This window comes from Dasypus novemcinctus, chromosome 20, assembly GCF_030445035.2.
Source record: "Dasypus novemcinctus isolate mDasNov1 chromosome 20, mDasNov1.1.hap2, whole genome shotgun sequence".
NCBI classification, from domain to species: Eukaryota; Metazoa; Chordata; class Mammalia; order Cingulata; family Dasypodidae; genus Dasypus; species Dasypus novemcinctus.
In genome coordinates, this window is record NC_080692.1 from 42752335 (window position 1) to 42778089 (window position 25755).

A 25755-nucleotide genomic window follows, 5' to 3' on the forward strand; every position below is an offset into this window, starting at 1 on the left:
GAAATGAAAACGGCAGAATTCTTAGTTTGAAGACCCACATCTAAAAAAGGATTGCTACTCTTTGGAGGGATGTCTTCTCCTTGGCATCACTGGAAAGTCCAGATTGTCTAACATCCTGGTGACCAATTTTGGGGGGTTCAGACCCCAACAGGTCTCTGGTTTAAGGGAATCAAGTCTATGCTGAAGGCAAAGAGGAGAAGAGGACATGAGGACATAAAAACAAATTTTAATATACTATAACAAGATGAACATTTACATACTCCATAGAAGCCTGCCCCAGGTACACCCTGACCTGTATGCACCCCCCACAAACATCCAGCACCCTACCCCAGTAATCTTCTCTTGACATATTTGCCAAAAGAACATTCCCAATATTGTAGTTTTAACCACAGACTCAGAGTTCACCTGCTCCTTCCTCTGACTTTTCACCCAGTTCCATGGATAGCCAAATCAACTGCCCCCCACAGACCAGCACCACCAAACCCGATAGCATCACTCCACCACTGTCATGCCCATCCACTGCACAACTACACCCTATCACCGCTCTCTACTCCCTTTCTGTCTTCTGTAAACGTATCTTCCAGACTCTAGCTCTGTGAGTCTACTCAATTTGCTTAATTCATATCAGTGGGGTCATGTAGTATTTGTCCTTCAGTGCCTTGCTTACTTCACTCAACATCAGGTCTTCCAGACTCATCCATGTTATCCTATGTGTCAATACTGCATTTCTTCTTACACCTGAGTAATATTCCATTGTATGTATGTACCACAATTTGCTTATCCATTCATCTGTTGATGGACACTTGGGTTGCTTCCAACTTTTGGCAATGGTGAATAATGCCTCTATGAACACTAATGTGCATATATCTGTTCGGGTCCCTGTTTTCAGTTCTTCTGGATATATTCCCAGCAGTGGGATTACTGGATCCTATGGCAGTTCTATAGGTAGCTTCCTAAGAGACTGTCAAACTGTCCTCCACAATGGCTGCACCATTCTGCCTTCGCACCAGCAGTAGATGAGGGTTCCTATTTCTCCACATCCTTTCCAACACTTGTAGTCCTCTGTGTTTTTTTGTTTTTTGTTTTTTGTTTCTTTTTTTTTAAAGATTCATTTTATTTATTTCTCTCCCCTTCCCCCCACCTCCCCCAGTTGTCTGTTCTCTGTGTCCATTTGCTACATGTTCTTCTTTGTCTGCTTTTGTTGTTGTCAGCGGCATGGGAATCTGTGTTTCTTTTTGTTGCGTCATCTTGTTGTGTCAGCTCTCCCGTGTGTGCGGCACCATTCCTGGGCAGGCTGCACTTTCTTTCACGCTGGGAAGCTCTCTTTACGGGGTGCACTCCTTGCACGTGGGGCTCCCCTACGCGGGGGACACCCCGGAGTGGCATGGCACTCCTTGTGCACATATGTACTGCACATGGGCCAGCTCCACAAGGGTCAAGGAGGCCCAGGGTTTGAACTGCAGACCTCCCATGTGGTAGACAGATGCCCTAACCACTGGGCCAAGTCCACTTCCCTGTCCTCTGTTTTTTTTAATAGTCACCTGTCTAATGGGTATAAGATGATATCTCATTGTAGTTTTGATTTGCATTTCTCTAATAGCTAGTGAGGTTGAGCATCTTTTCATGTGCTTACAGGCCATTATATATTGAGTCATAACTTACAAAATTGCATGGGACAGAGTATAAATCATGATGTAAACTATAATCCACGGTTAGTGAAAAAGCTTCAATATGTATTCATCAATCGTAACAAATGTACCACATTTATGAAGGATGCTGTTAATCTGGGAAAGTGTGGGTTGGGTAGGGAGTGGGGCATATGGGAATCCCCTATATTTTTTATGTAACATTTATTTAATCTAAAGATTCTTTTAAATAATTACATACATACATACATAAAACCACTAAAAAAAAATTTAATTTTAGTTTTCCCACACCACAAGGCATTTGTGCCAAGGTAGCTAATGTGTATCAAGTCAGGGAATCCCTGCTCCTGGGAGTAGAGAGGAAGTCTCTCTAAACTAGAAAGGAAAGGTGTTTTCTCCCATATCAATCCAGCTTCAGAGAGATTCTATTAGAGACATTTGCCCCTTCCCAAGAAAACAACAATGAAGTGTTCTGTGTGCAAACAATCCAGCCTAAAAAAAAAACAAAAGTCTTCATTTTTATAAAACTTGATGCAAAAAAATAGTATTTCAAACTGTACAGTCACCAGAAGTACACAGTTATCAAAAATGCACACACTTCACCTGGCATCTCCAGCACCTTCAGCTTTCTGTGCCTGGTCTGTTTTGGCATCTCCATTTTCTGCAGGATGATTCCCATCCTTGCCAGCCTCCACTTTCTCCCTTTTCCTTTGGGTACATCTTCCCCTTCTTTGCAGAGACCTTTTTAAGCTTGGGTCTTGGCTTTGAGGATCAGGTCTAGGAGATAACCTTGAAGAACTTCTCTGTGGTTCTTCCTTTATCTTGACTGATATCCCCTTCAGCCTTACTCTTGGGCACGATGGTGGTGGCAAAACACAGGGGCGAGGCAGCCTTGGCAGTCCAGGGGTTGTTCTCTGCTCTACTTCACACTGCTCCTGTTTACCTCTTTAATTATTATTTTATTCTTAATAGGACAACAGCAACTAATTGTGTTATATGTTCACCTTACATAAGCAACTGTGCTAAACACTCATAGTATTTCAGTTTGCTAAAAAATTCTTTAGGGTTTTCTGTCTTGAATGGCCAAATTTAGCTTCTTATTTTAGTTTTTCTTTCCTAATCTTTTATCACTGTTTTATTTTATCTTTGTGCAATGAGCAGGAACTGCAATTTAAATTTATACTGACAATGATAGCAGCTTTATTCCAGTATTTAATAAGGAACATTTCCAATGATTCACCATTAATTATGACATTTGTTGTTGTGTTTTAGATAGCCTTTACTGCAATGGGTTAAGGAAGTTCCTCTATTCTATTCTGAGTTTGCTCAAAGCTTTAATTATAAATGTATAAAATAACATCTAATCATTTTTCTTCGAGATATTTTTACCATTTAAATTGAACTTATAGGTTGTATTACATTAATATATTTTTCAGGTTTTGAACCATCTTCGCATGCTTGAAATAAACCCCTAAGTGGTCTATTGGCATTATTAGATTCAATTCACTAATATTTTATCAATATCAAGGACAACATACCCTAATCAGAATAAATACAAATAGACCTACTCCAAGTCCCCTACTATCCAGAATGATAAAATTAGAGATAAAGAGAGGATTCTGAAATCAACAGAAGAAAAGCAACTTATGACATACAAGGGTACCTCAATAAGATTTAAGTTCCATTCTCTCATTAGGAACCATGGAGGCATGAAGAAAGTGGTATGATATATTTAAGGTATTGAAAGAGAAAAACTGCCAAGAATTCTTTATCCTGCAAAAACTGTCCCTCAAACATGAAGGTGAATTTAAAGTCTTCACAGACAAACAAAAACTGAGGGAGTACATTACCAAAAGATCAGAACTACAGAGATACTAAAGGGAATGCTACATCTTGAAAGAAAAAGACAAGGGCCAGAGACATCTGTTATCTTCTCAGTTGGCTGCAGTGAGCCATGGGTTTATCTAGATTGTTTGCCTTGAGGGTATGGGATGGGTGCCTTTCCCAGCCGGGGGGTGGGCTAGCAACTTGTGGTTTTCATTTTGGCTGTTTCATCCTTATGTCCCTCACATTCCTAGGGGGTATGGAGCACTCTCCTGGTCTGCAGAGTCCCAAAGCAGGTCCCTTGGACAGCTTTTTGTCCTTCCTCTGTTGTTTTTGTGAGAGATTTGAACCCTGCCTTCCTATTCCCTTCTAATGCCATCTTCCCAGAAGTCAGCCAGTTTAATAAGTCTTCCATTACTAACATACTAGAATAATAATAATGTTGACTTTAGTCCTTAGTTGCATTCTCCCCTTATGTTTATTCATTCCTCAATCTTGAGGATTTTGGGGTGGTGGTGCCCCTTCTGTTTCTGATTGAGAGGTTCTGAGGGGAGTGAAAAGGAAGAATAGGTATAACATGGTGCACTTTGGGGACACTCAAATTATTCTATATGATATTTCAATGATGGATACAGGCCACTATATATATATTTTCCTAAGCCTATGAAATTGTATGTTACAAAGTATAAACCATAATATAAACTATGGACCATGGTTAATAGCAATGCTTCAATATTTGTTCATCAATCATAACAAATGTGCCACACTAATTAAAGATGTTATTAATAGAGGAAAATTTGAGAGGGGGAGGATGTGGGGTGTATGGGAACCCCCTATATTTTCGATGTAACTTTTCAGTATTCTAAAATTTCTTTAAAAACAAAGAAAAAACTATGGGATACATACACACAAAAAAAGAAGAAAAGATAAAAAACAATTTTTTTTAATTTTAAAGAAAAAATTAATGAAAAAGAAGAAAAATAACAACAACAACAAAACTTATGGGATACAGCAAAGGCAGTGCTGAGTGGACAATTTTCTGAGATAAATCCAATTTGTTCAGTTTGCATAAGCCTTTCAATGCTGTTAGATTTGATTTGCTAGTATTTTGTTGAGGGTTTGTCCCTGTATATTCATAAGGCAAATTGGTCCTGTAGTTTTCTTTTCTTTGTGATGTCATATATAGCTTTGGTATAGTGTAATGCTAGTCTGCTAAAATGAGTTGAAATGGGTTCCCTCCTCTTCAATGTTTTGGAAGAATTTGAGAAGGATTGGTGTTAATCTTTGAACTTTTGGTAGAATTCACTGGTGTAGCCTGTGCTTTTCTATCTCAGGAGGTTTTGCCTACCAATTCATCTTTTTACTTGTTATATGTCTTTTTACTTGTTATATGTCTGTGGAGATCTTCTATCTTCTTGAGTCAGTTTGTATATTTCCCAGAATGTGTCCATTTCATCTAGATTATCTGGTGTGTTGACATAAAATTGTTCATAGTATTCTCTTATCATTCTTTAAATTGTTGCAAGATCAGCAGTATTATGTCCCCACTTTAATTTATGATTTTAGTTATTTGTGTCCTCTTCCTTATTTTGTCAGTCTAGCTAAAGATTAGTCAATTTTATTATATTTTCCAGAGAACCAACTTTTGCTTTGGTTGATTCTTTAGATTTTTCATTTATTTCTTCTCTGATCTTTATTTTTTCTTTCCTTTTGTTAATTTTTGCTTTGGTTTGCTCTTCTTTTCTAGTTCCTCAAAAAGTGAAGTTATTGATTTGAGATCTTTCTTCTTTTTATTTTACAACTATAAACTTCCCTCTGAACACTACCAATGATGCATTCTATAATTTTTGGTATGTTGTGTTTTCAATTAATTTATCTCTAGGAATGAAATAGCGTAGGATGAAATATGGATACTTCGTAGAGTGATATAATTTGAACGGATAATTTAAGTGTTGCTATTATCTTTGAATAATGTCTTTATTACTGAAAAATTAACATACAATATTTTGAAAGACTATCTAAGGAAGACTTTTATCTAGCACTTTGAAAATATTGGGAATATAAAATTCTGGTATATAAATAAGGAATGCAACTATAGCATCACTATCTACTATGAAAATAAACCCAAAAGTATTTCTTTACAAAGCAAATATAGTCTATTGCTTAGAAAACAATGCTTAAAAAATAATTAACTCTACCTGAAGTTGATGGAATTATATATCCTGCATGCCCCTGGTTCACCACATTTCAAAGTTCCCCAACGTAAACATGTTGAGTCCACTAAAGCTCCAAAATATATAGGTGCAGGAATTCCAGCTACAGTTGGAATAAAGAAAAAAAATTCCATCAACATGGTGAGAACTAAAACACATTATTTTGTTTAGAAATATTTCAATTTTCTCTATTCGGAGAACAAATAAAACTTAACACAATGTAAATTAATGCTTAATTGTTTTTTAGAAATTAGAAGTTACTTTTATTGTAAATGTTCTAGATTATAAAGGATGGTAATCTTATGGATAAATATAACATAAAATTTACTGACAGGGAAAACATTGATTCTGAAATTTGGGTTTTTTTGGCAGTTTTTGTCCAATTGTGAGATTTTAACACAGAATTTCCCATTTATTTGCTTTTAAAGTCTTTGAATAAATGAAAAGTGGAATTAAATTCAGGAAGGACCTTTTCCTGTAAAAGGTGGAGATTTTCCATCTCTTCTTGTACTTCATTTCATACTAATTATAAAGTGTTGTTTATAAGCAAAAGAGATATTTCCTAGACATTTACTCTGAGAGAGTGATTTTATTTACATAGCATTCAATAATAGTCTGATATGATGGTGAGAAAAATAACTATTTTTACCAAATACTCTTGTAGAAAATGTATGTAATCCCACACCAAGAGACTTCTCTTCAGACGTGACACACCTAAAAATAAATATATTCGTAAGTAAAAGAAAAAGAAAAATTTACAAACTACTATAGTTTCTTAAAAGGACTTTTTCTGTGCTAGTAACATACACACTGAGGGCTAAAAAAATCTCACTTGCATCACTGGTCTAGGTTACTCAGGGTCTGATTATACACTTTGCAGCCTACACAGAAGCCCCTTATTTGATCCTTGGCATTCTGTCTGTAGCTTTTTGCTCATTCATTTTCTAACAGAAAGTTGGCAAGGGAGAAAATAATTCAGATCAATCAAGTGCCAGAGCAGTATTCTCTTATTGACATTAGTAGTACTTGATGAAGCTAATGGTTAAACCTTTAGATGAAAACAAGAACAATGCAGTCCTAGATATATTCAAATTATTTGTTTTAACAAAATAAAGAGAGGTCAATGATTTGCATAAGTAAATGTAAGAAACAAATAAAGCATTCAAAATTTTTCAAAGAAGAGTGTTGGAAAAATCCAAAGCAAATCAATTTTTAGTGAATTGGTTTTACATTCAAGAATTGCAAAAAGATTACTTCACAGTGGCCACTGGAGGCTCTGGGGGCAGGCAAAGGGAAAAACAGCTGTAATACGGGGGCTCTTTCGGGCCTTGAGAGTTGTCCTGAATGACATTACAGTAACAGATACAGGCCATTTTATATCCTCCCATAACATGAAGAATTGTGTGGGAGAGAGTGTAAACTACAATGTGAACGTCAGGTCCATGCTCAGTGGCAATGCCCCAAGACACGTTTATCAGTTGAAATGAATGTGCCATACTAATGAAGGATGTTGTTTGTGTGGGAAAAGGTGGGAGGTGTGTGGAATGGGGCATATGGGAATCCCTATTTCTTCTGTGTAACATTTATGTAATCTAAGTATCTTTTAAAAAATAATATATATATTTTTTTTTTTATTAAAAAAAAAAGATTCCTTCATCCTCTGCAAACTTCCTCCTCCTCCTCTTTCTCACTGTTGCCTGAAATCCCTAAAAGTGGAACTGAAGACCATAATTTTCCAATGGCACTTTTTGGTGTCCCACTCACTACACACATAGTACAGCTGCCTCTTTGAAGAACTCACTTGGAGAGTTCCTCTCTTACCCTCCATTACTGCAAGACTGAGAAAATAAAGACAGATCTCACAAAAGGATGTGAAACATTTTTAGCAAAGACATCAATTATTGGCGTCTTCTTGGTACAAGTACTGTATGGCTTATAATAACTCTACAACCTCATAGAATGAGCTCAAACTGTCTATTTGACAAATAGTTTCTTTAGACATCAATAGTCTCAGGCAGAAGAAAGTAAGAAAAGCCAAGAGGCTTAGCTGGCTCTCTTAGACACATAGTTTCCTATCAAAACAGAAAGTAGAATATTTAAATTTCATAGAAGAATTTTGCTTTCTTCTGTCTCTCTAATACTCTATTTCATGATCTCATAGAAGCATGAAATCCTAATATCTCATAAATTATTATCAGTTTAAACTGTTCTCTGGGCCTTATCATTAGTAGGCATTGAAAATAACATCAATGTCTAGAATCTAGGAATGAGAAAGAAAAAATAGAATGTAAGTTATGAGGAACATGCAAAGAGAAATCCGAAAGTTTTCTTAAAAAAATGTCAAACTAACATATGTATTGCATCCATGGAGTTTCCACATGAATAGAGAAAAGCATAAGCATACCTACAAAAATCTAGGTGTTAAATGCTACAATATGATCTTGCCAAGAAATGGCAGAACAGAGTAGGGACATGACGAAAAATGAGAGCATGGTTAAGTACTTTTCTTAAAGGGAGAAGATAATCATCCTGAAAAGTTTTGAAATTGATAGTCAAAACATAAATATAGTTAACAATCTCAATAACTAGGTTAACCATTGGAAAGACATAACCAATCTATAAAATGGAAAGCAAAAAAGCAAGGAAATAGAAGCTATGGAATAAATGACAAAAGAACCCTAACCACAGTCATTACAATTAATATATGGGAATTAAACTCACCAATCTCAGACTGGAAAATACAAGATCTAGTAAATTTCAAAAGGAAGTGGAAGATTGAGGACAAATGCACTAAAAGAATGCTAGAAACTTCAATTTTAATAAGAAACAAAATAGAATTCCCTGAAAAAATTACTAAAGTTAAAGAAGAATATTTCGTACTGGCGATAATAGAAATATAATAATTATAAATACATTTGCATCCTAAAACATAGCTTTCCAATATATAAATAAAAATGGATAGAACTATAGGAATAATATATCGGTAATTCTAGTTTGAGATTTTCACACCCCCATTTGAAAAATTCATGGATCAAGCAGACTAAAAACAAGCACAGATTTACAAAATTTAAAAACACAACAATTAACTTTGTTCCAAGGGGTATGGGGAAATTTATACACAAAATGCTAATGTTACACATATTTTTCAGAGACAATTTAAAAAATTGATCATGCACTAAATTCCAAAGAAAGCCTTAATATTTAAAACAAAAAACCCACAACCCTACATCTTTCAGACAATGTTTTCTGATTATAAAAATGAAATAACAATAGCAAAATGATGTCTATGAAAGTTCATATTTAGATGAAAATTTTATAATGTACTAACATATAAATTTGTTATAGTAGAAGAATCATAAAGAAATTACAATTTAGTTAAAAATAAACTTCAAGGGAAACACTATTTGAGACATAGCTGAAGCAATACTTGGGAAGAAATACATGGTTTGATATATATTAATCGAAATAAAAAATGACCTATGTCTTAAACTCAAATAGTTGGAAAAAGAACAGCAGTGCAAGCTAAGAGCAAAGCAGAGAAGCAGATTGGGCTCAACTGATAGAGTATCTGTCCACCACTTGGGAGGTCCAGGGTTCAACCCAGGGCCTCCTGACCCGTGTGGTGAGCTGGCCCACGTACAGTGCTGATGCGCACAAGGAGTGCCCTGCCACACAGGGGTGTCCCCTGCATAGGGGAGCCCCACATGCAAGGAGTGTGCCCCTCAAGGACAGCCACTCTGCGCGAATAAAGCACAGCCTGCCCAGGAGTGGTGCCACACACACAGAGCTGACGCTGCAAGATGCTACAACAAAAAGAAACACAGATTCCCAGTGCTGCTGACAAGAATCCAAGCAGACACAGAAGAACACACACAGTGAATGGACACAGGGAGCAGGCAACAGTGGGAAGGGGGGAAGGGGAGAGAAAGAAATAAAATAAATAAATAAATAAATCTTTTTTTTTTAATAAAAGCAAAGCTAAACAAAGCAAAACAAGACAGGACATTAAAGCCAAGAGTAGAAATCCATGGAATAAAGGGGGGAAAATGAAGATTAATAGAGGCAAACACTTGTTCTTTTAAAATGAAAAATATGATAAAGTCTTTAGTGATATTGGTCAAGAAGAAAAAGAGAAAGTTGCAAATAAAGAAACGTGGGAAAAGGGAAGGAAAAACTCCAGAAACATCAGAGTATATTGGAAAGATAAAAGAATATTATAAACATGTATATACTAACAAAGCACACAAACTCGTGTGAACAGAAATGTTGAAAGGCACTAAACAAATGCAAATAATAAATAACACTATTCTCAGGTACAAATAGTTTTACAAGTGAATTTATAAAACATTCAACAAACAAATAACCGATATTTAATACAGGTGGTACCAAAAAATTTAAAATGGGAAAATTTCCTTACTCATTTTATGGACCTAGAATATCTTGATTCCAAAATAGAGTGAGAAGAGAAATTCATACGTTCCAATAAAAGAAGTGGAAAAGAGAAAAGATGCAAACTCTAATCAGGATTGTTTTCGAGGCATGGAGAATAGAATAAGTGAAGAAACACAAGTGTGAGACCTAAGTTTTCACCCTAGTGCTTTAATTTTCTAGCTATTCAGATTTTAACAAATAACTTCATCTTTGAACTTGAATTCAATCATTTGCGCATGTGTGTGATGAAGACTTCTCTCCCCAACCACTATTTTCATTATCAATATAATAATTTTTAAACATAATGATTTAATAATAACATCTACAATAAAGTACCTTCCAGGTTTATAAAGCCCTTCAAATCATTTGTGTCTCACAATAACCTTGTAAGAGAATTTAGCATTTGTCATTTTTATGCCCATTTTTTATTTAAGAAAAATGGAGCTCAAAAAAATCGCTTTATCTGCCTAATGTCTTGTAGACAGTAATGGGTGAAATGGGAGCTTCTGATGGCTTCAAACTGCTGTTCTTTAGGTTGAACCATAGCAAAAGGCTGATATTCACCATCCTTTACGTATCAAAATGACCTTTTTATATGATTTACCCTAAAATATAACTATGTCCCTTCTTCTGTTAAAGAACAAGGAGTTCACTTATTTAGCGCTAAAAAATAAGAAGGGAACGATACAGAAAGAATGTCAACAGAGAAACCTTTATATTACTGACTTGAAACTTTCGTAAAACTCAACAATGCTTCATTAGCTTTGGGGATCATGAAATAATTTGCTCATATGAAAAGAATGATAATTAAGACTTAGTATCTAAAGTAGTAGAGGAAGTCATTCAGCCCTTAACGTACAATATAGGAGAGCTCTGAATTCTTAGCCAGCATGAACTCTAAGTGGCAGTCTTAGAAAAAGTCACTTTAATAAATGATTAGAAAGGAATCTAAGACAAAAAGAAAATAAAATAATTCTTGTACCTCAGGAGAACCATATATCCAGGTATGGCAGCTAAAGAATAAATGAAACTGCCGATAGTTGACAATATTAAAAAGTACTGGAGCATCATGGAACAGTCATGTCCTTTCTCACACAGCCCAAGAACTGCAGATGAATTTCCTGATGTTTGAATGCAGCTACAATTTTGGAACACCTGTCAAAAATAATATATTATCCCATTTAAGGGAGGAAAAATCTTGAGCACAAATCTCAAATATTTTCCACATACCAGTTGGATCAAGATGCTTACTCCCTTTATAACCATTTCTTTATGTGCTTCTCAGAATTATGGCATAAAACGAAACATGGAAAGATGACTTCAGTAAAAAATGGTAGTTTCCCTAAATATTTGGAGTAAATTTGCAACAGCTCAACTATCCTAAAGGTATAATTTAAAAAACAAACACATACAGTATTGTCATAACAATAAATATGAAAAACAAAATTGAGTGCTCCACTGAGTTATTTACATGCTCACAAATTAACAAAGCTTTGTTTAAAAATATACAGTTTATTTCACTATGAGAGTAAATTCAACCCTTTTTGAATTGTTGAGATTTGCCAGGTCTTAGAATTTATACCTTATTTATATTTTATTTTGATCACCACCCTATGGTATAAGTATTGTGACATTTTTCAGGCAAGAAAACATGCCCAATTCTATCTTCTTAAAAGCTGTAGAATATGAAAAACACAGGTATACACATGCACAGAAAGAAAGAAGAAAAATTAACTGGATAAGTGGGGTCAAAACTGTCAACTGTATCTCAATGATCAAAAATTTTCAGATGAGAATTTTTACCCCAACTTATACAAGTAACCTCAAATGCTTTGAAATTACAGCTCAGTACTCAGTACTCAGACACCATGAAGATTTTACATAAGATCTAGGAAATAAAAGGCAAATCAAGTGAGTATGCGTAAAGTAACCAGTTCTTTTCACACAAACAAACAAACAAATGCGTTAAGGAAAGATTTTAAATTTACTTTTATCTAAAGCATGCCTAGTTCATAGTTGAAAAGGGTCAATCAAGTGTAAAAATAAAATTTCTCTGAAAGAAAAAAATGCTGAAAGGCTGTGTTACCATCTTTATTCCTGCTCCAGTAGATGTCTCACAACCAGCAAGACAAGCTGACAAATAAGACAAACCATTGTCTCCACAGACGGGGTCCCATATTTTAGCCGGGCAGTTACAGTTCATGTTGCAGTCAGCAAAAACAGTATTCCCCACTTGTAAACTGTGTTGCATTCTGAAATGATTTAAAATGATGCTGTGAGTACTGAAAGATTACTGAAGCATGTTTTTTCTTTCTTCCATCTCAATCCCCACATACATCCTTGTCTTTCCCCACTCCAACAACAACAACCAGAAATCCAGTAAACTCTAACATTAAAGTAGAAATTCTTTTACTTTGACTTCTGCTCGCTTGAACCTGTTTAACTATTTCTTAGGGTCTTCAAAGCCCCAGAAACAAGTCCTGGAATTATATTTAGAGAGAAGCAAGAAATAGGAAGAACAACAGATTTAATACCAGTTCAGAGACTCTAAGAGCCAACATTGTACGAGGTGGTGCTGGGCGCATTCCTGCTTTACAACCAATGACTCCAAAGTCCTTCAAACAATGAACATGGAGTCGAGTTTTGAGGGTAATGTTTGATTTCATCATGATTTTTATTGTGTAATTGCACAACCTCTTTGTGTTTAAGGATGCATTAATCCCATGACTTGATTTTTGAACACAAGCTACAGGGATATGGCTCAACTATCAGCTGTTTCCTAGCCCCAGAAATGGGGGATACCCAAATTGACTAAGGCAAAGAAGGAGATATACAAAAACAACAAAGCAGAATCAATCATTGCCACCACTGGGTCACAGCAAGCTGTTTTTATTCCTATCCTACTACTTACTAGCGTCATGATCTTGGGAAGTGACTTAACCTCTCGAACATCAGTTTTCTCATCCATAAAATGATGTAACGGGAAACGGACTTTAGCCCAGTGGTTAGGGCGTCGTCTACCACATGGGAGGTCCGCGGTTCAAGCCCCGGGCCTCCTTGACCCGTGTGGAGCTGGCCATGCGCAGTGCTGATGCGCGCAAGGAGTGCCCTGCCACACAGGGGTGTCCCCCGTGTAGGGGAGCCCCACGCTGCGCAAGGAGTGCACCCATAGGGAGAGCCGCCCAGCGCGAAGGAGGGAGCAGCCTGCCGAGGAATGGCGCCGCCCACACTTCCCGTGCCGCTGAGGACAACAGAAGCGGACAAAGAAACAAGACGCAGCAAAGAGACACAGAAAACAGACAACTGGGGGAGGGGAGGGGAATTAAATAAAAATAAATCTTTAAAAAAAAAATGATGTAACAAAATCAATCTCTTGAAGTTCATTTTAATATTAATCATTTTATTTTTTTAATTAATCAGGATATAAAAATAGTTTTTATTGTTTATCATTACTGTCTGCTTCATAATGGTCCTTTAATTGAAAGATTATTTCCAGCATGAAAGGACACCAAAACATCCAGTTATGTGTAGAAGTAGATAGTCAAATGCATTTGGCTTCTCTAGACCCCTGTGCATTTCAAGACCAAAAACTTCCAAATATTATTTGTGTGGCCTGGGTACTACAGCTCTTGCATAAAAGACACCTACTTTGGTGGCCAGATAGCTACTTTTTCAATTATTTATTTCAAATAAACAGCCAAGACACAAGCAACAATTGAGTGTCCACTGTATGGGAAGCATTATGCCAGGTACTGTAAGAACTCAAAAATGCATGTGACCTAATCTCTGTGTTTGATACATATGATAGAAAGTAACAAGCAAGGTCATACATTCTACTATCAATGTCAAACTCAAGGGTTACCTTGAAAATCAAAATCAGCAAATTCTGTTTAGCATGTAGATAGTACATTTGCTCCAAAACATAGCTACTTGAACAAGCAAATACATTCTTTTAGTATAGAAAGTTCCTAGCAAAATGAAATATTCTTATGCTCAGTGTAATGTGACTCAAAGAACACTAGCATGGGAGTATAGAGACTGAATTTAGGTCCTAACTCTGTGACTTGATCACAGTGTGACTCTCTAAAAGTAACCTCATATCTGTGGGAATGAAGATAATTGGAGATGGTTCAACAAGACAATCTCTAAGAGTCTTTCTGATTTTAAATTCTTGGTTTCTATATAGATGGTTGAAGAGGTACACCATGAACTTCCTTTGTTATTTAATCCCTCTGAATCTCAATTTCTTCATCTGTTAAATGGATATGATATCTACCTTAAATGGCATTTGCAAGGCTCAAATCAGATAATGTATATGAAATTGTTTTATAGTTTTATGTTTAAAATTATTCCAATCTTATGGTCCTTGATAACTTCAAAGGGAACATTTTATAATGCCCTTCATTTCACTTTAATTGATTACTTGATTACCCAACTATGCCCTTAAAAAGAATTTTAAAATTAACATTACTATGCAAACCTTCCTATAAACCCAGATAACCCTCAAAATACAAAATATAAAACTATTCTATGCTTTAGACATAACTATACAAATGAGATATCAATTAAACAATACATGGAGAAAACACATAAAGCTGTTTTAGACTACATAGTCAACTCACAATTATACTCATTTATGGGAGGGTAAAATATATGGGCAACAAATCCTAACACAATATAACATCGTAAGTAGTTTCTTTGATATCCATTTTGATGTCTACTAGGATATCACAAAGATAATCACACACATACCTAAAAAACTCACCCCCCCTGATATGTCCCTACAACTTTAATAAGCCTAGAAACTATATGGATTGGGTTAGGAAGAAGACGGATCATTGCCATTAACTTCAACAAGCAGATGATATGGTTATTGACAATCATCAGAGAAAATAAGCTACTAACTGCTTGTTGCATAAACATGCTATTAATTAGAAAACAACATACCCTTCATAAGAGGTGGTTATTCCAGCAACTAAAGAATTTTCACAAGTGGTGAGAAAAGTAAGAAAATGGAGAAGATATTCAATTACAGATAGCCAACATCCTATGTGGGCAGCCTGTTTGACAGTGAGCTTGAACTTCTTCATAAATAAACCACCAACTATATATCCAATGCATACTGGAGGTAAGTTATAAATACCTATGAACACAAACAAAAGATTACTTACAAAATGGCTTAGCAATGGACAAATGCTTTATAACTTTTGTCTAAGAGGTCTTACACAAGAAATCATTTTGGTCCAACTCACAATGAAGGAGGCTGATTTAATTTTATCCCTACCTAGGTACAGGCTACGGAGAGATTTTGAAGTGCCCCACAAAGTTGAGTTATCTTTTGGGAAATTCTTACTGTTATTGCTCATTTAATTATTTGCAGGCAGGTATCATGATCAATATCTCTTTCCTTAAGATACTTCCAAGAGTGAAGAGTCAAAGTTGACCGGTAATTTGCTGCTTTCCATTCTGTGGGGTGGATTTTACATAGCAATGACTTTGCTTATTCCCACTCAGTTGTTAAGCCTGATTCAAACCAAGGTATTTTAGAGGGGCACTTCCTTGAGCCTGTAGTTATCAAGTGTAGTCCTACATTTCATGTCCTGCTACTTCTGATTAGCACTCTCCTCCCCCAACTTATTCCCCTGCTCCCCATCCCCCCCAAAAAAAAAGAAAACAAAAAGGAAAAGGCAATCCTGGGTTGCATTCTTAAAAATGCCAGGATCTGTTCACGGGATCACATTCTTGGGAGAGCTTATTGAAATCCATCCCAGAGTCCAACTTCAGAGAATCTGATTTAGTATGTCTGAAGTGGGTACTAGGAATGTGCATCTTTACAAATACTCAAATACTCTAGGCTACTTGGGTGCAGGTAGTCCACGATATTCACTTTTCAAAGCAGTGAAAAGATCCCAGGAGAAACCCAAGGTGGGAAAGAAGCGGCACAGTAGGATTAGTGTAATCACAAGAAAAGCAGCATTTGTGTAGCTGTAGAGACACCTACAATTAGGAGGCAAGGAAGACTTAATTTACAGGAATTAAGAATCCATGGAATAGAGCCAAAATAGTCAAATCTGGCTGCAAAAAGCTGAATCCTAATGAGTTAACACAGTCTTCCTTAAATAAACAGATGGCTTCTTTGAAAATTGTACCTAATTTGTGCTTTCTCCAAGATCTCTACAAAATTATGATTTTTTATTCTCACCAAAGAGAGAGCAGAGTAGAGAAGAAAGTCAGATATTCCTGAACTTTTTCCTTCCCACCCCTAGATTCCACTGGAGACTGGGAGGAGAAAACATACCAGAGACAGAAATATTCCAAGAGAATTCATGTTAGGAGGTTTCTAGAGCCATCGTTGCACTATTCACCATTTCGTGGGGAAAAAAGAGAGCTAATAATGCAGAGAACAAACATACCAATTAGAAAGATTGCATCTGCAGGTGACTTTCCAAATTGCTGTTCCAGATATTTAGGCATGAAGGAGAACATGTTAACAAATGCATTGAACTGTATCACACTTATAAGTATGAAAAGCATGTAAATTGGATTGCACAAAAGACTTTTCATGAATGGAAAAAAATCTGAAATGAAAGAATGACAACAGTATCAAACTAAATTGGCTTTGCATCTTGTCATTGGCGAATTCTAAATCAACAACCTCCACCTCAAATTATGTTTTTCTGTTTTGTAAAATACATATTATATTTTTCTTTACACTGTGAAAGCTCAGGTCATACAGCTATTTTGGTAGCTTCTGCAAGTCAGTGATACAATTGACTGGGTAGGGGCCAGAAGACAATAGTTCTGTCTTCACTAAGTAGGTATTGTGTCTTAAGGCAAAGCTGTAACATGAAGCCCATGGCAACTACAATGAAAATATTGGAGAATATGTAAACTCACAGAGGTAGAAAATAGAGTATGGGCTTCCAGGGACAAGGGATAGGAGAAATGAAGAATTAATACATGATGGGTATAGAGTCTCTGTTTGGGTAGATGGGAAAGATTTAGTAATAGAAGGTGGTGAAGGCGCTGCAATATTGTGAATGTAATTCATCTTATTCATTGTTCAGATAGGAAAGTTTTTGTTGGATATATGTTCCCACAACTGAAAAATAAAAGAAAGAGAAATTAAAGAGGTAATGACAATTAAATGCAATACATGATCCTAGATGGGATCTAACAAGGGAGGAGAAGAGATTCAAAGAAATTTGGAATATGAAAGAAAAATGGAATATAGGCTACATATTATATTAATGTTAAATTTCTTGAATTCTGTTCTTAGGAACAGTACATGGCAGCATTAAGTTTTCAAGGAGCATGAGGTATACAACTTACACTCAAATGTTCAGAAAATTGAAATAGGATAGAATAGCATAGGATAGGATAGGATTAGATAGATAGATAGATAGATAGATAGATAGATAGATAGATAGATAGATAGATAGATAGATAGTACTACTGGTTAAAAGCTAGCCTCTTACCTAGTTTTGAAAATCAAATTGATTTTGCAGACCACAAATGATATTTGTCATGTTAAAATCCTCTATGCCTATATCAGCCCTTTGAGAAGAGTTGTTAATATAATCAAGATTACTCTAAGAATTTGCAAGGTTTTGAACTGGCTTCTAGTGAACTAAGGAGGGTTAAATTATGTTCAATTGAGATTTATGCAGATTTTTCATAGTTAATAAAAATCCCATTCAAATCTATATCATAACCTATAGGTGATGGTAGAAATAGCAACTACAATAATAGTAATAGTATTAATATTAACATATGCCAGAAACTTTTTAACTCTCACACAACAATCCTATAATACTATTATTACCCTCTAAAAAGTTCCAGTGCCCAGGCCATACCCTATACTAACAAAAATCAGTACCTCCTGAGGATATGACAAAATCTCTGGACATCAGTAATTTTTAAAACTCCCTGGTTATTCCAATGTACTGCCAAGTTTGAGAATCAGTGTTCTGGAATAATAAATATTTAAACCACCTCAGCCTAGCTCTCCACAGAAACATCTTCTGTGAATTAAGCTTTGGGCTTTTCCTGAGGAGATGTATAATATATATATACACACAACCCGTCACTAGAAATGTGCCCCTGCCTTTCCTAGAAAACCGCTCTGTAACTCAGTATCACCTATATCAGATCTCATGTGACAATTTTTTTCTATTGCAATTTCTTTCTTAGGGAATAATTTTATCTATAAGAATTATGGGCCTTCCCTCTATCAAACAGAATTATATAACCTCCATGCTTTCTATTTCTGACTCAACTTTCAGGTATTTCATACCTAAGTTAACATTTTGATTACAGAACTATACTACATTTTGGGCTTAGTATATATCTTTTCCTCAACTTTCCTTAATTTTAAAACAATTAGGTCTATGGGCTGTATAAAATTACATTTTTTAAAGCACGGGGACCAGATAAGTAAGTATATTTATCGAGTGTCTAGACTGACATAAAATTTTACATAACAGCTAGTCTGAGATAGTTCAACTTCCAAACTATAGAACTTATTTCTGAAAAGTAGGAAAGGAGGAATCAGATTAGTTAGACATTACTGACTGGTGACTGTTAATGACAAATTGTTTTTAACACAGCCTTGTATACTCTAGTGTTCGACTAAAAGACAGATTTTACGTAAAATAAAACGATATAGCATTTAAAATTTTTATTTTTTAAATCACCTTTAGTGATTCTGCCCTTTTCCTTCTGGACTTCACTTCTGTGTGTCTCTTCCTTGCGATTTTTAATGACATCATCATTATCCTTTAGTCCTTCCTTTGGAAGTGTTTTGGGCAAAAAGAAAAAAGGGATGGAGGTGAGCACATTCACTCCTGCACAAATCAGAAAGCCAAACCACCACGCACCGACCCAGCGAGTGTCAGTGGGAGTTATAGTCAGATTATCTGCAAAGAAATATGCATATTCTAATTAGTATAAAGTTATTATTCACTTTAGGAACTATGTAAAATTATTAAAGTTATAATTATCAGGTTCTATCCAAGTATACCATTTCTTTATAATTCAGGCACTCATGAAACTTTTCTGGCAATATATATTGGTATAAAAGCACCCAAGTCTAGCCAAAAACTTTGCCAGATTATTCTGGCCATCTGTATTTTCATGTCAAGAACATATAAATAGCTAGTCATTAAATAACTAAAATGCCTATTTCATTATCCATGAATGATTGTGTGATTAAAAGAAACTCAAATCAGTATGTTTACATCTTTTGAAAATGAGAACTATGGTTGTGATGTAGATTTTGATTCAGGACATCGGCATTTTGTCTTGTTCTCATGCTCACTGGTTTGAAGCTTTTGAAAAGTCACTTAAACACCTCAACTTTATTTTGCTCACTTCTAAAGTGGAGATAATCTCTCTAACTGAGAGTCAACTATGGCAATGGCCAACTGTGATAACATACCTGAAGCTACTTTATGTACTCTAGACACTGTATAATAGATTTTATTGAATTACCTGTGTTCACCGATCCAGTGTCAACATAAACATTTGCGCAGAATGATCCTAACAAGAGTCCAATCAATGGACCAATGATAGCACCTGTTTGTATAATCCCTAAAAATAAAGGAAAACATAAAATTACAGCAGAGTTTCATAGCCACTCTGGTTCATGAAGAGCTTAAAACACCCTTCTGGCTATTCCCTCACTTCTCTTCACTATTATTATGAACAGCTTTTTTATGCTTCACACTCTTATTCTCCAATTTCATCAGCCCCCTCTGGCCTCATTGATGTCTTCCTCATCTGGAGTTTCATCATCAGCCATCTCCACTCCAGAATCTTTGCTGAGCTCTCCCTATGCACTGAAAATCTACTCAAATGCTTTCTCAACAATCTATCTCTTCACTTGGAAATGTGTATTTGCCCACCACCTTGGTTTCTTTGCAGTTCTATGGGCTAGCCTACCCTGTACAGTCCTAACTTCTTTTTTTTTAAAGATTTTTTTTATTTCTCTCCACTTCCTCCCTGCCCCCCCCCCCCAGTTGTCTGCTCTCTGTGTCCATTCACTGTGGTTCTTCTGTGACCGCTTCTATCCTTACAAGCGGCACCAGGAATCTGTTTCTTTTGTTGTGTCATCTTGTTGTGTCAGCTCTCCATGTGTGTGGTACCATTCTTGGGCAGGCTGCACTTTCTTTCGTGCTGGGCCGTTCTCCTTATTTGGTGCACTCCTTGGGGCTCTACATGGGGGACACCCATGCATGGCACGGCACTCCTTGCCCACATCAGCACTGCACATGGGCCAACTCCACACAGGTCAAGGAGGTCTGGGGTTTGAACCATGGACCTCCCATGTGGTAGGTGGACACCCTATCCATTGGGCCAAATCTGCTTCCCAAGTCCTGACTTCTTGATGCCAACTCCTCCTATCTTCTCTGAGTCTTGCTCTACCAAGACTCCCACTTGTGTGCTTGTTCATTCTCTACCTATCTACTAATTTCTACAATATTTCAAATCCACGCTGCTCTTTTATCCTTTCACTCTACTTCCTGCCTCTACTTCTTCACTACTCACTCACTCTACTCAAATTCTTTCACTTTCTATTCAAACTCAAACTCTAGGGTGCCACCAGTAATCTCCTTGCCACTCACTAAATGTCTTTTCATCCTACTTCTACATGTCATTTGACATTGTTGGCCAAATCCTCTTTTGACATTTTCCTCCTAAGGCTTTCACATTATACTTCCCTTGTTTCACTTTTTCTTCTATGATGACTCCTTTTTGGACTTTTCTTCCTCCTACTGTGCCCCACTAAGTGGATGTGTCCCCCAGTATTTTGTCCTTGTACTTCTGGCTATGTATATGATCTCCCATGGGAATGTTATTTCTCCCTCTTGATTTCATTTATTACCTGTGTATTAAGAGAGTTATTAGGTTTCTAAACTTCAGAACCATATATGGAACTGTTTTCTTGATGTATAATTAATTGATTAATGGTTATCTGACAATATATATAATTGATTTTTAACTATATAGTTATTTATAAAGTACTTTACATGAACTATATATTATTCATCTTAATCCATATAGAGATTATGACAGTTATTTCTATATATTATACATCCTAGTACTTACTGAATGGAGAAATACATATTATATCAAAGTGTTCATTAATTTACTATAGGTGAGAGCTAATGTACTATAAATATAAATATATGAATGAAATTGGAAAGACTGAACAGAAAAATACTGAAAAGGATCATGGATAAATCAATGAGTTGCCCAAAAGTACCAAAGGGTATTGGGGGTAATGAGTTCTATACATTCTAATTAATCTTGATTATGTATAGGTCTGTTATAATCTTTTCTCACCTCTTAAGCTTTTCTTTAAAAAAAAAAAGCGATATCTACATTCATAGCAAAATTTCCCCATACTCAAAGTTATGATTTTATGACTACTGATGGAATAAGCAAAGAATATAAGCAAGTTATTCATAAAAGAACATGTAGAGGATTGGAAGGCAATGCAAGAAGGTAGATCTTGAGGGAAGTCACATTCATGGAATTTAGGAAAGGAAATCTCAAGCAATGTAACCAAAAGTATGAAGACAGATTTTTGTAAAAAATGTGAAGTTCCATTAGTGTAGAGAAACTATGATGAAGAGAAACTGTATAAGAAACTAAATGGGGGCAGAATCATAAGTAATAAAGTAGAGAGACCATGTTTAATAAATAAAGAGCCACTATAGTAGCATGATCATGGGAGAGATACTATTAAAATAATATTTGAGAGTTCCAAGAAGATGACTTCAGAGCAGGCAGACAGGGCTCAGCTCTCTCACAAAAACAATGGAAAAAGGGCCAAAAGCTGCCCAACGGACATGCTTTGGGGGTCAGCAGAACAGGACAAAATTAAAAGCCATATTAGGAAACAGGAAGTGATGTCTCAGCCAAAGAAACACACTAAATATCCTAATGAAATACAAGATTCAAGACAACTAATCGAGATGAGCACAAATTTCCTAAATCAATTCAAGGAATTGAACAAGTATATGATTAAAGAGATAAAGGATGGGGAGCAGCTGTGGTTCAAACAATTAAGCTCCTTTTTACCATATGGAGGACCTGGGCCCTCCTGGTAAAAAGAAAAAAGAAAGACATCCCAGACCTGTGTGGTGAGACACAGACAGGTGCAGGCCCCTGTGCAGCAAAGCGATGCACCAAAAAGATGATGACATAACCAGATAGAAAAATAGAAAGGAGAGAGAAAGGATATTAAGTAGGCACTAGGTGAGCAAAAAGAACAATATTAAAGCCTGCAAAGAATAGTAATAGAACTTATGGGAGTGAAAGACACAATAGATGAGATTAAAAATACATTAGAGGAAGCAGATTTGGTCCAATGGATAGGGCGTCTGCCTACCACATGGGAGGCCCAAGGTTCAAACCCCAGGCCTCCTGACCCATGTGATGAGCAGGCCCATGCACAGTGCTAGTGCGCACAAGGAGTGCCGTGCCATGCAGGGGTGTCCCAGGAATGGCACCGCACACACGGAGAGCTGATGCAGCAAGATGATGCAACAAAAAGAGACACAGATTCCAGGTGCCACTGACAATAATACAAGCAGACACAGAAGAACACACAGTGAATGAACATAGAGAGCAGACAACTGGGGGGAAGGGGAGATAAATAAAAAATAAATCTTAAAAAAAAATACATTAGAAGCACATAACGACAGATTTGAATTATTGAAGACAGAATTAGTGACTTGGAGGACTAAGCAGCTGAACTAGAAAAGACAGAAAAATAGAAAGAGAAAAGAATGAAAAAAAAAAGAAAAAAGAAAAGAAAATGGAACAATGTCTTGGGGAATTGAATGAAAATACAGAATGTTATCAGTATCCCAGAAGGGGAAGTGAATGAAAAGGGGCAGAAAGAATAACTGATGAAATAATGACCAAAAACTTCCCAAACTTCAGGAAAAACATATCCAAGAAGAAAAAGTACTACATATAGAATAAATCCAAATAGACCTACTCTAGACACCTACTATTCAGAATGACAAATTTCAGAGATAAAGAGAGGATTCTGAAAGCAGCAAGAGGAAAGCAAAACATCACATACAACGGAAACTCAATAAGATTAAGTGCTGGGGTGGTGGACTTGGCCCAGCGATTAGGGCGTCTGTCTACCACATGGAAGGTCCATGGTTCAAACCCCAGGCCTCCCTGACCTGTGTGCAGCTGGCCCATGCACAATGCTGATGTGTGCAAGCAGTGCCATGCCACATGGGGGTGTCCCCCGCATCGGGGAGCCCCACACACAAAGAGTGTGCCTCGTAAAGAGAGCCACCCAGCGCAAAAGAAAGTGCAGCCTGCCCAGGAATGGTGCCACACACACGGAGAGCTGACACAACAAGATGACGCAACAAAAAGAAACACAGATTCCTGTGCTGCTGACAACAACAGAAGCGGACAAAAGAAGACACAGCAAATAGACACAGAGAACAGACAACTGCAGTGGGGGGGGGGGGAAGAGGAGAGAAATAAATAAATCTTAAAAAAAAAAAGATTAAGTGCTGACCTCTCATCAGAACTCATGAAGGTGAGAAGAACATGGTAGGATGTGTTTAAGGTACTGAAAGAGAAAGACTGCCAGCAAATAATTTTTTATCTGGCAAAACTGTCCTTCAAACATGAAGGTGAGTTTAAAGTCCTCATAGACAAACAAAAACTGAGAGAGTATATTACCAAAAGACCAGATTTACAAGATATACTAAAGAGAGTGCTACAGCCTGAAAGGAAAAATCAAGGATGAGAGACTTGGAGTATAGAAATGAAGATTATTGGGAAGAGTAAATTAAAGGGCAAAAAGACAGACAATAGCAAGATATAACAATGGAAAATCAAAGGAGAAAATGGATGAAGTAATACCTTTACAGTAATAACATTGAACGTTAATGGCTTGAACTACCCAGTCAAAAGACAGAGATTGATAGAATGGATTAAAAAAATATGAAAAATATGAGCCATCTATATGCTTTCTACAAGAGACTCACTCAGATATATGGACACAATAAGTTTGTAAGTGAAAGGTTGGAAAAAGATATTCCATGCAAATAGCTCTGAAAAAAAGATATGAAGTAGTGATACTGATAGCAGACAAAATAGATTTTAAATGCAAAACTTTTATAAGGGGGAGCAGATGTGGGTCAAGCAGTTGAGCACTCACGTAAAGAAGACAAACAAACAATGAGCAGATAAGAAGCAGACATTGAGGAAAAAAGAAACTATGAGCAGACAACAAGCAAAAGCAATGAGAAGACAATGAGAAAAAAAAAAAGCAAGCAGAAAATGAGTAAAAGAAAACAATGAGCAGACATGAGCCAAAAAAAAAAAAAAAACAAGCAGGGAACAGATGTGGCTCAAGCAGTTGAGCACCAGCCTCCAACACGGGAGGTCCCAGGTTCAGTTCTCAGTGCCTCCTAGAGAAAAAACACGTAGACAACAAGCAAAATTAACAACAAACAGGCAACGAACAGACAATGAACAAAAACAACGAGCAGAAAACAAGCACAAACATCAAGCAAAAACCATGCGTAACAGACAAAGGAACCATCTCAGGGGAAAAAACTGTTATAAGGGATGATAACATATTAATAAAAGGGGCGATTCACCAAGAAGAAATAACTATAATAAATATTTATGCATTTAACCTGGGTGACCCAAGATAATGAGGCAAACACTAGCAAAACTGAGAGGAGAAATAGATGTCTCTACAATAATAGAAAACTTCAGTACACCACTCTCAGCATTTGATAGAATATCTAGACAAAGGATAAACAAACAGAGAGCATGAATAATATTATAAATGAATTAGCCCTAAGAGATATTTAAAGAGCATTACACCCAAAACAGCAGGGTATATATTCTTTTCAAATGCTCATGGATCCTTCTCTAGGATAGACCATATATTGGGTAACAAGAGAGGTCTCAGTAAGTTGTTGTTGTTGTTGTTGTTTTTAATGAAATAGACTTTATTATCTTTTAAAAAAAAATACATCAATCACACAAAATGTTATATTAAAAAATATAAGAGGTTCCCATATACCCCATTCCCCACACCCCCCAGACCCCCTCAGTAAATTTTTAGAGACTGAAGTTATGCAAAACACTTTCTCTGATTATAAGGGAATGATGTGGAAAATCAATAATGGATGGAAAAAGGACAATTCATAAATATATGGCGATTAAACAACAAACGCTTAAATAATTAGTTGGTCAAAGAAGAAACTGCAAGAGAATTCAGTAAATATCTTGCAATGATTAAACACATTAAAACCTATAGGACAGGTGCAGGTGTAGCTCAGTGGTTGAGTGCCTCCTTCACAGGTACGAGGTCCCAGATTCAATCCCCAGTACCACCTAAAAAAATATATAAAATATATATATATATAAATTAGTAAAATAAATAAAATAAACCAAACCTATGGGACCCTGCAAAGGCAGTGCTGAGAGGGAATTTTGTAGCCCTCAAGGTTTACATTAAAAAAGAAGAAAGAGCTAAAATTGAAGACTTAACTGCACACCTGGAGAAACTAGAAAAAAGAACAGCAAACTAATCTCAAATCAAGCCAAAGGAAAGAAATAAATATCAGAACAGAAAT

The 25755-nt window shown here is 36.2% G+C and overlaps 1 protein-coding gene across 5 annotated transcripts in view; it reads right to left on the bottom strand.

Moving 5' to 3' along the window:
• Positions 1-25755, bottom strand: part of SLCO1A2 (solute carrier organic anion transporter family member 1A2) — a 142948-nt gene that overhangs the window by 1240 nt on the left and 115953 nt on the right. For all 5 annotated transcript variants that reach the window (XM_058282869.2, XM_004473233.3, XM_058282868.2 and 2 more), the window contains 8 exons: positions 19607-19705; positions 18811-19032; positions 16528-16692; positions 15062-15257; positions 12201-12366; positions 11097-11269; positions 6333-6397; positions 5669-5786 (listed from right to left, as the gene is read on the bottom strand). In XM_058282869.2, the coding sequence (XP_058138852.1) occupies positions 5669-5786; positions 6333-6397; positions 11097-11269; positions 12201-12366; positions 15062-15257; positions 16528-16692; positions 18811-19032; positions 19607-19705 (1204 nt within the window). The remainder of the gene's footprint in view (positions 1-5668; positions 5787-6332; positions 6398-11096; positions 11270-12200; positions 12367-15061; positions 15258-16527; positions 16693-18810; positions 19033-19606; positions 19706-25755) is intronic.